At 42.8% G+C, this 13,114-nt stretch overlaps 1 protein-coding gene across 1 annotated transcript in view; it reads right to left on the bottom strand.

Annotated features, from left to right (window-relative positions):
• Positions 1-9,539: 9,539 nt before the first annotated feature.
• Positions 9,540-13,114, bottom strand: part of LOC147663430 (zona pellucida sperm-binding protein 1-like) — a 112,815-nt gene continuing 109,240 nt past the window's right edge. The window contains exon 12 of the mRNA XM_086950465.1: positions 9,540-9,718. Within this exon, the coding sequence (XP_086806591.1) occupies positions 9,561-9,718 (158 nt within the window). The 3' untranslated portion in view covers positions 9,540-9,560. The remainder of the gene's footprint in view (positions 9,719-13,114) is intronic.

The raw sequence follows: 13,114 nt of genomic DNA on the forward strand, positions 1-13,114 counted from the left end.
GGGGGGAGGCCAAGGTCATTTTTGAGGTGTATGCCGAATCTTTAAGGCTCAGAGCGGGGGGAAGGGACAGTTTATAGGGCAGGTGGATGGGTTATGCTCTTTAAAATGTATAACCCTTTACCCATCAAGCCATTAACCCAAAATTGCATGGTAAAGACGCAGTGATGGTACAACGCATGCATGTACCACGCGGTGTCTACCATCATACAACCGATATGTACCCATAATTCAGATATGGGCCTTTTGCTGTGATGGAGCAAGGATTTGCAAGTTACGAGACTTGCTTGAATTCAAAACCCTCGCATAACATTAATATAGTAATCAACTTGTTTCGTTTTCTTAATCTTGCACTTTTACACTACACGCGGGTGTCCCAGAGACGCTTGCCTATGTGTTTATTAATCCTAACTACGCTTGCAACTAATAGGGTCGCTGCTATGCGGGATTCCAGTCTGCGCATGCGTTGGTCATACCCATGTGATGTGACGCACTCTTAGTTCTGGAGGGATTTTTTCGCTCATGCGCAGTATTGCTATATATGGCCACTTTGTTCTAACATGCTCTTTGCTTGCCACCGCTGCTTTTGCTCAGATGTTTCATTCTGCTTAACTCCTAATGCTATAGATATTATGAAGTAAGGGGTGTAGTGAAGCCAATCATGGTAGACAGTGTATTCATTTTGTCCTGTGTTTCTAAATTGTTTTCGCTTACTTTTCATGTAACATTCTCCAGGGGCCTGGGAGGAGAGGTGCTACTCCATCTTGGAAGTCCATGTGTCACCAGTCACGTGATGGGGGACATGCGAGTCTTGCAGCAGTGGAACTCAGCCAGCTGGCTGCCGAAGCTGAGATGCTCCTGGGAACCAAACTACGACCCAGCGAAAGGACTCGAATCTACACCTATAATTGTAACAATGTAATACTTGCACTCTGTATGCTATTGTCTTCATATTCCTATGCCATGGGAACTGGAATGTAAGGGGTGGGTTCAAGAAATTGAATATTAATTGTGGGAACACCAAATTCTAGGTGGTGACAATGAGCCAACCACCTCTCTTGTCCAATCCGAAGTTGGGAATCCTTACACTTGCAACATTTGTGGGTGGTCTACTGACCCGAAAACAGTATAACTGGCCTAGGTTTAGCTAGAGAAATTGTCCGACTTGTCCGAGTAGCTGACCTGCCACTGACCCTACGACCTCTATAGGTAAATGATACAGAGAGTTGCGGAGCAATCTGTCCATAATTTCCACAAACTCAGTCTGGGGTGGAGAAACCTTTAAGTGCAGGCGAAGCACTTTTGCTGGCGATTCGAGAACCCAATCGGGGTTATTGGCAGATTCCTTGCAGAGAGGGCGTAGCGCAGGCGTTGCATCCGAAGCTGCAGGTGTTGATCGTTCCCTTAGATGAGTCCAGTCCTGATCCATATCCCGGGGTGATCCTGTCCTAACTGTCCATGAGCTGTACCTGCTCGCCTACTGGCATTCCAAGTCCGTGAGGGTCCTTTCCCGCCTTTCCTAACTGACCCGTGGCCAGGGTTAGTCCTCATTCTGTCCTAGGTAAATTATATGTGGGTATTCGTCCATCTAAATCTTTCTCTCCTATTTTCCTAATAAAGCAATCTTGCCTGTGATTTATCTCTGACTTTTTGAACTCTGATGAAGGTAATTTTCTAGCATGTTCCTTAACATTCCCGTACCCTTACTTAAACGCTGAATTGTTTGCATATTTAGTATTTTCCACTGTTACCCTTCCTATAGAAATTGCATTCATTCTGAAGCACTTGTTTCCCAAAATCTCTCAGTATATTCCAATTAGCATTTAGTAGTATGTACCCTTGTTCTTACCTATCCTTTAGTGATGAAATATGAATCTGTTCGATCTGATTAGCATGTTCCCTTCTCATATTATCCTTCTGAATATTAAATGATCCTCACGCAGATTCATAGTTATATTGTGTTTCTGATCTTGGTCATAGATGTTTTGATCTGTGTAAATTTCATTCTCATGGCATTCGACAACCTTTTATGATTTAGATAAAGCTTTTGAAACTTCCTGTGTTTGTGGTTATTACATGGTTATAAACAAAATATAAATGTATATGGTATTGGTGTTATCTGCCTGAACCTTAAATATAGCTCCTGATCCATTGTGGTCATAGGTACCTGTTCGAGGATTGATAAGTCAGGTACACGTGAAATATATAGAAAGTAAGAACCCCGAATTACTGATGGCACTGTGAAGGTTACCTGATTTATGGAAATTATTGATGGGCCCAGTATCGTATATAATTGGTAAATAAGGATCGGGTGGCCTGTGCGCTCTATCAGCTGTCCCAAGTAAGGGTGACTGTTTCCAGAAGCCACAATGTCACCACCATGGAATATGTGGTAGGCAGATGGTCTCAAAAAGTGGTCACCTTCTCAGGAGGAATAAGCCAAATGGTGTTATTAAAAAAAAACTAATTCCGAATGAAATCTTCACAGAGTTTGAGAAAGTCAAGAATCAGGAATGGACACTACAAGTACAGAGAGCAAAGGATCAGTATCAGCAAGCGGTGGGAGCAAGGAAATAAGTGAAGGAACACTGCTTTGAGGCCTTTAAATAGGAAAAGAATAAGAAACAGATTAAATACCACATGATAGGAAGCATAATGGTTGAGAAAATCAAGACAAAGGGAGGGACAGCTATGATGGAAAAGAAAAGAATTAAAACTTGAAGTTGACTAGGTGCAGAGTTGTCCTAAAAGGCAGCTGCAAACCCATAGGCAGTTAATTGCCATTTTGAAGTTGTAGAGAAAATGAGCAGCAGCCATGAGTGAGTGGAAACCTGCCCAGGTGAGACTCTCCCAGCCCACAGCTACATGCTTTGTATGGAATCTTCTGAGCCTCTGGAACCATAGGACATCGCAAAGTACAATGGTTTCCTGTGGCCTAAGAATCTACAGATGCAACAGTATACCCCTCTCCCGAACTGCCCCACATTTGCAAAGACCCAGAAAATATTGGTGAACAAAGTCTTTGGGCAAGGACTGAAAAGGCAGGTACTATAGAACCCTCATTAGCAGGATATCCTTTCCAGTGAATGAAGAACTGCAAACAACATCTGAACATCGCCAAACTACACGACCTCAACATAATCTCCTACACCGACGACACCCAGCTGATACTCCACCAAATCCAACCTGCACCTGGGTATGAAGGCCGTCGCCGACTGGATGGAGGCAAGCCGGCTCAAGCTGAACACTGATAAGACGGAGAACCTCATCCTCGGGCCCAACACCTCGGCGTGGGACGACTCCTGGTGGCCTCAATCCCTGGAAACCCCCCCGGCACCAACCAACCACACACGCAACCTGGGAGTCATCCTCGACTCCAAGCTCAGCATGACCAACCAAGTCAACACAGTCTCCTCGTCATGCTTCCACACCCTCCGTATGCTCCGCAAGATCTACAGATAGATCCCAACTAACACGCGGAAAACAGTCACCCACACCCTTATCAGCAGCCGACTCTACTATGGAAACGCCCTCTACGCCGAAGCCCCGTCCAAACTCATCAGCAGACTCCAAAGAATCCAGAACGCCTCCGCACGCCTGGTCCTAAATGCCCCACGCAGAGACCACATCCCGCTCCTGAGACCTGCACTGGCTCCCCGTCGACAAAAGATTCACTTTCAAACTCATGATCCACACACACAAACCACTCTACAAATCCGGCCCAGCCTACCTGAACAGCATACTCTCCCTATACGTACCAAACAGGAGGGTCCGCCAACCTATCCCTGGCCACCGTCCCGCGCAACCACAGACCCACCTCTGGAGACAGATCCTTCTCCCACCGCGCCGCTGTCACCTGGAACGCTCTCCCCCTACACCTACGACAGACCACAGACCTCCTGGCCTTCAGGAGACTACTCAAGACCTGGCTCTTCGATCACTAGCTCCAGCGCCCGCCCCCCCCCCAGGGCCTTGAGACTCTAACGGGTGAGTAGTGCGCTTTACAAATTAACTGATTAATTGATTAACATTTAGGAGCTACAAGTCTTGCTGATCTCCTATTCTGGTTCCCCATCTACCATGACAGGAAGAGAGATCCAATGAAAAGGAACACGTGCAAATGGCTTTCACTGGGAGACATTAAAGGCAGGATAAAGAGTTAAGCCTGAAGGTGATTGGATTTATTTTTATTTGTTTGATTATAACACAGGGTAAAAAAGTTGGACTAATCCAGACTAGCACCTTTCGAGTGGGCAGAAACATGACAAACCATGCCTTCTCGCCAACCTTAAACTTTGGAACTGGTCTTAACTTATCAGTCCTAGCTTTGTAGCAGTCTTAGAATTCTGAGTATAGAGCAATTACTCTCCATTCAGAGGCAAGTTGCTCTAGCAACTCTGCTACCTATTCCTCTTGTGCCTGGTGCTGCTGAGAAGAGGGGAAAGGAGCAACGAGGGAAGCCCTGGGTGCAACAGAATTTGTTTTTAGTGGAATCTCGGATATTGCTCTAGGCTCTGATTCACCTTTTCCATTTGGTAAACTGAAGGCAGAGCTTGATCAATACCAAAGGTTGAGCAGAGTGTGTGCTAGAACCTAGAAATAAACTGAAACCCCTGTAATGGATTATGGCGTCAAGGAGCCCATGGAGATTAAATCGATCATTCCAGAATTTGCTTGCCACCGTGCTGGCAGTTGGAAGCCTCCAAAATAGAGAAAAGTGAGCCTTCTAGGGAAAAATGGTCTACGGTGATCATGATCACTCAGTTTCAAACTTGCTGGGTTAAGTTCACAGTAAAGTTGTTGGAAATTGTGTGCCAGTGTTGTGGATGAACAGGCAAAGGCTAAAGAAAAATAAATGACTTATCACGGACTGCCTTGGACGGTGTTCAGATAGGATAGGGAATTGACAAAGATGTACGTCTTGGTAAACAGTGACTACCAGAAGGAACTCCGATCAATTTCTAAGGTCGATTTAACTCTATGATTGCCTGCTATTGCAGAGTCATGACTAATTTCCACAACCTCTGTTTGAAGACCTAATTGGAATTTACAAGGCCTGCAGGGTGAAACAGATTCTGGTGGTAGGTCAAGGGCACTTGACCTTGCAGAGTATCAAAGCCTTCCAGAGAGATCTTAGAATGAGCAACCCTCACACACCGTCAAAAGGACCTTACCAGACAGATTACTGTTAGGGAGCAAATGTAGAGGTGTCTCATAATCCTGGACAACAATGTCTCATCTAGAAAAGGCATCAGCAGGAATGTTCTTAGTGCCGGGGATGGGAATAACAAATCATATTGTGAAAAAAAAAGAGACCAGCGGGCTTGACTGCCGTTTCTACACAACATGCATTGCAGAAACTGGAGGTTCAAGACATGGGAGAAATTCATGATGGGAGGCTCCAGATTATGGTCCTCCTGGAGTTGAAGGAGAATGGCTCCCTCAGCAAAATTAGAGAAATTTGTTACCACAATAAATGTTTTGGACAGACGTAGACGCCTGTGAATTCACACTGAGTAAAGGCTGGCAAAAGCTTTATCAAGGCCTCCTGAGTCTTTGGAGTCCAAGAAAAACCTTGAGTTGTGTTCATTCTGTGTGGCAGAAATGTAACTGGTCATTTCAGCAAAGCTTTCTTAAACAGCCTTAAAAACAGTTACCAAAACCTAAAAAATAGCCTGAGTCTCCTTGATAGACTTAGGGATTCGGAAGTCAGGGATCTGCTGAAGGTCCACAGATATTCCACCTTCTGAGAGACAATACCCTAGATAATCCGTTCTGTTCTCTCAAATTCACACTTCTGTCTTGCAGATAGATGGTATTCCCCGAGATAAAGGACTCAACAAACATGGACTTGATGCTCGGAAGGGAGTCAAAGAAGATCAGAATATAATCCACATGAAACTGATTCAGTATGTGAAAGAATACCACTGAAAAATCGGTGGAGCATTTGTAAATCCAACTGTTCTCAGTTTCTGAAAGACCATCTTGCACTCACCTTTCTTAGTTTGGAACAGATGGCATGCTCAAAAGAGTTCTAGATTTGTTAATTATTTTTTCACCATCAACAGACTTGAGTAGGTCTTTGTGGAGAGAAAGCTGGTAACAGTACTTAATGGTGATCTTGTTTAACCCATAATAATCAGTGCAAGGTCTCAGCTCTTTGGACTTGTTAAGGGCGAACAAAAGAAGCCCGCCAGAGAGTGATGTGGACTGATTAATCAGTCCACTTTGAAGATTCTCATCTAAATATTCCTGCAGAACCAGTTTCTCAAGCTGGAACCAATAGTACATCCTACCATATGGAAAATTGGATCCGGGATATAGTAGGGACGGCACAAATGTCTAGGAGGTAGGAGAGACACAAAGCTAGGCTTTTGAAAGCCATTAGAAAATTCCTTGTGCGCCATAGAAATAAATGCTTTAGACTTGTCTAACTTACTTTAGTAGGTTCTTGTTTGATTGGGAGCCCAATAATTCCCATCCAAGTAACAGTTATCGCCACAGAACTGCAAGGGTAGAGAGAAGACCTTGTCTCCCAATTGACAGTTATTTTGTCGTACCAGCAAGGATGTCCCAAGTACTACAGCATAGTTTGGAGACAGGATTAGATCAATGGTAAACCTATTTATGAATGCCTAAGGAAACTTAGGGCAGAACCGTAATGGAGGTTATAAGGCCTGAAGTCAGAGGACACTTTTTTTGCATATGATGCATGGATGACTTCTTCTTGATTGGAATTTGGAGTCTCTAGGCACAAATCAAGTCCATATACATGCCGAAGTAGACTACCCACAATTGACATTTAGGGTCAACTCTAGCACAAACAAGCATGAATTGGCTCCACCAGAGGAACTAAAAAAAATTTCTAAAGTGGAATCTACTGCCTCTTTGCCCCTTTCAATGGGCAGGACCTGGCATTTGCCCGTCGACTAGCACAATTCTATATCAGATGGTTAGGACTTGCACCATAAAAATACAAACTTGCCTTACATCTTGGTTGACTGTCTGAGTTGGACAAGAGACCTCTAGTAGATTCAAGCTGCATTGGCTCAGACACCTCAGAAAATGGAAGAATTGGCTCAGTCGACCGAAAAATTAAAAGAGTAGAAGTGAACCTTCAACTTCTGTTTTTCCATTTTCCTTTCCACCAGTTTGTGTTCAACCAGGAGAACCTGGGTCAGCAGTTCAGTAAACAACAAATCTGAAAGAATCCTTGCCAGCTCATGCTTTAACTTACTCTTCATCCCTCAATGGAAAAAGTCTTCCGAGTGCATTACCACCCAGGTGGTTTTCACTGCAAGAAATAGTGCAATAGATGAGTACTTCAGAATGTCCCTGTGAGATCTTCCACTGGCTAGCCACAGCACAATTTTTACTATCTGGTCTCTTAAGCTTCTTCTTGAACTTCGCAAAGAAAAACAGAAAAAAAAAAAATGCATCAATGTTAATATAGGGCTTTTATTGACAATGAGAGGAAGTGCCCAGGTCAAAGATGCATCGGTCAAGGAACCAATAAAATCTAATTTTCCTCGGTCAGATGAACTGTCCCGGACAAAATAACACTTACAAAAAAAAACGTCACCCATGTAGATCCCCAAAATAACTTAATGTGGAGGTGCTGATGGCGAGCCCATTGCAAGACCTAGAGTGGACTGCTTGATGAAAAGCAGCATTTTGGCCTTCAATTGGTCCAATTCCAGCTTTTAATGCTGGAGGAGAGTGGCCAGCTCAGCACAAGGATCCATGATGGAAACAGTCAGATGTTTTCAGTATTCCAACCTGTTCAGGGCGGATGTATGACGTTACAACGCATACTTTTACTCTGCATACCATTACAACGCGGTATTCATAACGCATACCATTACAACGCATAGCGCTTTGGGGTGCTGGATAGTGGTAAGTATAATTTACTATTCTAACTCCAGTCCCCGTGGACCCTAGGGAAGGTGTTGGATAGTAAATTAAACTTACCTCTTATCCTAGAGCGCCCCCCAGCGCAATGCGTTGTAATGGTATGCGTTGTAATGCCTGCGTTGTAGTGGTAGTGCGTTGTAAAAAATGCGTTGTAACAGGTGCATACCGTTCAGGGCTAGACGCTTACCTGTAAACAAGATCCTGGTATTACGCTTTCCAGGGTCAGGGTGACTTTCCAGAAGCCACAATGTCAACATATAATGGAATATGCGGTAGGCAGTGCCCTTGAGAATCTGCTTTCCTCAGGAGGAAAAAGGCAAATGTGTAAAAAGAAATCGCATTGATGGTTAAGTCTTCACAGGGTTGGAGAACATCAGGCGTCAGCAATCCAGGCAAGGAAGTCACAAGACCAAAGAGTCAGGACCAGCAATTGGAGGGAACATGAAAACAAGTGAAGGAACACTGGTTTGCTGCAATGCACCTTCAAACCAAACCTTTTAGTAAAAAAAAAAAAAACACAGGAAAAGGAAATTACATCAAATGCCACATCGGTACAAAAGGGGGTGGTGATGGACGGAGCATCTGAACCAATCAAATGCCACATGACTAGAAACATAATGCATTGGGAAAGTCAGGAAGAAACCAAGACAGGAACAGCAATAATGAAAATGAAAAAGACCTGAAAACCTGAAATGGACTATCTGCAGAGTTACCTTGAAAGGCAGCTGCAGACTCATGCACGTGATTGCCATTGTTGAGTTGGAGAGAATGAGCAGGAGCACAAAAGGGAACTGGCCCATGTGAGACTCTCAGATGAGGGCCTCCCATAGCGTCTTCTGAGGCCTGGGAACCGTGGTACCCTATAAAGTACTACAGTTCTCGGGTGCCCAGGCAGTACAGAGATCACAGACGCAACAAGTTAGAGGTAAAAAGACTAGCTGTTTTAACTCATGCATCGCTTGAGATCACCAACATTTTCATTATGATAAAGAAATTAATAGTCTATTACAAATTGTGTGAGAGCTAGAAGTTAGCAATGTTAGCTCCTCCTAGGGAATGTATCAACTAAGATGATGCAGCTCACATTAATACCAGGAAGTCTTCTTTTGGTGAGAAGTAGTGCTTGTAACAAAGTAAGCAATATATTGAGCTACTTCTCCATATTTTGATCAAATCTGAAGTAGGAAGAGGTTTGGCTTATTAACTTAAAGCACACTTCCCTTCACGTCGTAGCCCCCCCAAACCATTGCGTGCGTGATTTAGAGGAAACCAATGTAAAAAAAAAAAAAAAAGTAGTTCTAAGATTAGGGACTCAGCCTTCAAACTGATCCCATACCAGCATTCACTGGATGGGTTGAAGTAGACGCAAAGAGTCAAATTTGTCCCTAACAATACAACTTTTTCTCTGTATCAATGATTTGAAAGCCTTTATGATTTTAAAACAAAACAAGGAACACCACCCCCTGCGTTCCACCTGCACATGTCTAACATTCTTCCAATCCAAAGTTTTCCAATGGAAATGTTGGCAAGACTTAAGGTCTTGAAACCCAACAACTTTAACAGGTTAAGGACCAACCAGTACCCAAAATGAATTTCTACCACAACACAAACAGAGCCCACCTCAGCGGAAGAATTTAAAATATTTATTTTCACTTTTGCAAAGTCCCAGCAAACACAGCTTGCCCAATTTTCCTCCAGCACAGCACAGACAAGGCAAGAAGTGTGACAGCCATGCCTGTGGCCACCCCTGCAGCAACTGGGAGCCAGGTGGGCAGCAAAGGCGCAGAGGTTGGAAGAGGTGATGACCCTATAGAGGAAATAAAAAGGAGAACATAAACCTACGGCACATGTGATGATCAGTAGGCCCAACATGACCAGCAAGTGCCACCACAACCACACAAAAACAGAATGGTCATGAGAGATAGGGCTTCAATACGACAAAATGTGAAGTTAACATTTCATCAAAAATTAAAATACACTTTTTTGGTTGCTGGTGTGGATGACCACTTAATTCCGGTTTGTATAACAGGATCCTAAGTGCTTTTTATAATGAAGAAAAGTCTTGTAGAAGTACAAGTCAGAACAGTATTTTCACATTTATGTTTCCTAAACTAGAAACAATCAGCACAATTTCACAAAATGGACAGTATTTACAAATACCAAGATCAAAGGTCTGAAACAGAACACCAACAGTTGATAACCGCACACCTACCAAACGACAGCCCATCAAAGGGATAGCTGCAAACATTGGGTTTTGCTAACCATGAACATCTTACTAATAAGTCCTCTAGCTTAGCCACATGCTCTGTGCAGGTGTGAAGGTGTCACCAGCAGATGGTGATGGAGTGGACATCAGATCTACAGGGACGAATAAACCATTAAGCCTGTACAGGTCACCTCAGTGAAAATGTACTAACAAAGTAAAGCACAACGAAATACAGTCTCTAGTTACCTCCTTATTTTGTTTGATTTGGACATTGAACATTTTGAATTCAAGAGTAGGAGAGGCCTGGTGCTCAGACCCCAGCTACACATGGGAAGAAAACTGCTGATATCCTAAAATAAAAGAACTGAAACTTTGCACAAACATTTTGTCCAGTGACAAAACCGGTTTCCAAAACTGTAAGGAGGGCGTAAAACGCTTCTTTTAACAGACTCTATATCCTACTTTTAAATGTACTTTGTTTGGAATGCCATTTACACAATTTAGAAAATATGGTTAATCCAGTATTAGAAATTAAATTGAATAAAATGATTATTTATACCGCTTATTTATTAATCCAGTATTAGGAATTCAGTGGAATAATTGGATTATCTATACCGCTTATTTATTAATCCAGTATTAGGAATTCAGTGGAATTGGATTATCTATACCGCTTATTTATTAATCCAGTATTAGGAATTCAGTGGAATTGGATTATCTATACCGCTTATTTATTAATCCAGTATTTGGAATTCAGTGGAATAATTGGATTATCTATACCGCTTATTTGTTAATCCAGTATTTGGAATTCAGTGGAATTGGATTATCAATACCGCTTATTTGTTAATCCAGTATTTGGAATTCAGTAGAATAATTGGATTATCTATACCGCTTATTTGTTAATCCAGTATTTGGAATTCAGTGGAATAATTGGATTATCTATACCGCTTATTTATTAATCCAGTATTAGGGATCCAGTGGAATACGCTGTTGGCACTTCAAAGGCTGGCACCTGGGGCATGTGCACCTAGGCTTCCGGGGATATTCCTTGAGAAGAGCTTCTACTGTACCTTTGAGAAGGGGAGCATTCCACGGGATAGCAAAGCCAAAAGTAGCACGTGAGCTAGTCAACAAGGAGTGCTTAGGAATGGAGATTTTCATTGATCCTTGGGAAGTAACTACACCAGACTGGCAGGACTTGCAGCCTCGGGGGAGAATGAGCCGAAGGGAGTAGAGCGGTTACCATTTTGCTTTTTTTCTGGTGATCCCCTGAAAATCTTGGATGGAGAAAGTGCAAACATTTTTGTTTGATTTGTTTGGGGGGTGGTGAATAATCAACAGCAAGAGACTGGCTTCAGGCCTAACATTTTCTGTTTGCACAACACCCAGCAGAGCTAATAAGATTAGAGCTTTCCTGAGGAATTCAGACAGAGGCAGTGCTTAATTTTAACTGGTAATTGATTGCAAGCAGGGTCCACTGGCACTCGTTTTTGTGGAGCAGCACTTTCTTTTCATCAGACTGACTGAAGTAGAGTGAAATAAAACCTTAGGGGGAAAGGAGGACGATGAGAAAGATTAAAAAAATAAATAGTGACAAAGAAATATAGCATGAAAAATAATCTGAAAGAGTGAGATAAAGGGCAGATTGACCATTGGTGGATGGAAGAGGCATCAGGCTGATTTCAGACTTCGCAGCCTGGTTATTCAGCACACTTTCAATAGCATAAGCGGAAGGCTTCTGAGCATGACTCGGCACAGTTCCTTCTACTATTACAAATTTATCACTGGACAAAGGGTTAGTAAAAACCTATCCTTTATGACAAGCGGTCAACATTACTGAAAAAAAGGGTACACCTTCCATGGTTTCTTCTTAGGGACTTGTTGCTAGATCTTGAAGTTAGTGGCTACAGTAGCACAGCCCTATACATTTGCCTTTATGGAGCCATTCTTGGCTTCAGCTACCATCCTGCCCCACAGAATGTTTGACCTCTTGAAACCCACTACCAACCTTAACTTACCTCTTTCAATGAGTCAGCCATGAACACTAACATTGCTCTCTCACTTTCATGTTTAAAGAAGATAGGATGGATTTTTCCAACTACCACCTGCTCACTATATCGACTTCTTAATTTCTCGGTGTAGGAAAATCATCATTTTTGCCCTGATCTCCCCCATTTTCTGGACTGATGTTGGTGGTTACTGATTCTGAAAGTGCCCTGGGCTCTGCTAACCAGGGCCAGTGCTCTGTTCTCTAAAGGTATATAGTAATAGGTGGTCTTTGTCAATTCGAATTATACGAATCTTGAAGTCCCTAGCATATGGTAGAGCATGCAGGGTTAGAGACCTAGTCTTAAAACACTTGGATTTGCACTGCTGTTTTGTCTGTCATTTTAAAGCCAGGCCTTTCATGCAGCTGCTTTTACAATACAACTATGTCCCAATATGACTTTAGAAGTACTTTTAATTCGAAAGTCAAAAACTACCTTTCTATGACTTCCAAGTCACCCCTAAGGCCTCACCCTAGATGCCCCCAGGGTAGAGAGCATAGTTATAAAAAGCTGGAACAATATAAAAGAGGTTTTATATTTAGTGGTAAGGAAAACCAGCAAAAATCATTTTCCCTATTGTATTGCTGCTAGCCCCATAGGCTAACAGGGGAAAGGCTTTATTAAATGTATTAAAGGCTATCTGTGCATTGGACCTACCAATACCATTTGAAGTATCAAACTATTGGTCACATTAAATCCAACAATTTACCAAACTTGATTAGAATACAACTATTACCGGAAAGTAGTTTAAAAACGAACTATTCTGAAGATAACTAAAACAACCCAGTAGTAGCCTTTTCCGATTGGTGATCCTCAGCCAAGCTGCTCCCTGGGTAGGTGTGAAGCGGGCTGAGGCTAAAACAATACAGCCATCTGGTGGGAGATTTGCTTCCTGGAGAAGCCACGGAGAGTAATTGGGCTAAGGAGATAAACTGGACTTTAAAGGCAGTAG

The sequence above is a fragment of the Lissotriton vulgaris genome, unplaced genomic scaffold (genome assembly GCF_964263255.1).
Source record: "Lissotriton vulgaris unplaced genomic scaffold, aLisVul1.2 SCAFFOLD_336, whole genome shotgun sequence".
Classification (NCBI taxonomy): Eukaryota; Metazoa; Chordata; class Amphibia; order Caudata; family Salamandridae; genus Lissotriton; species Lissotriton vulgaris.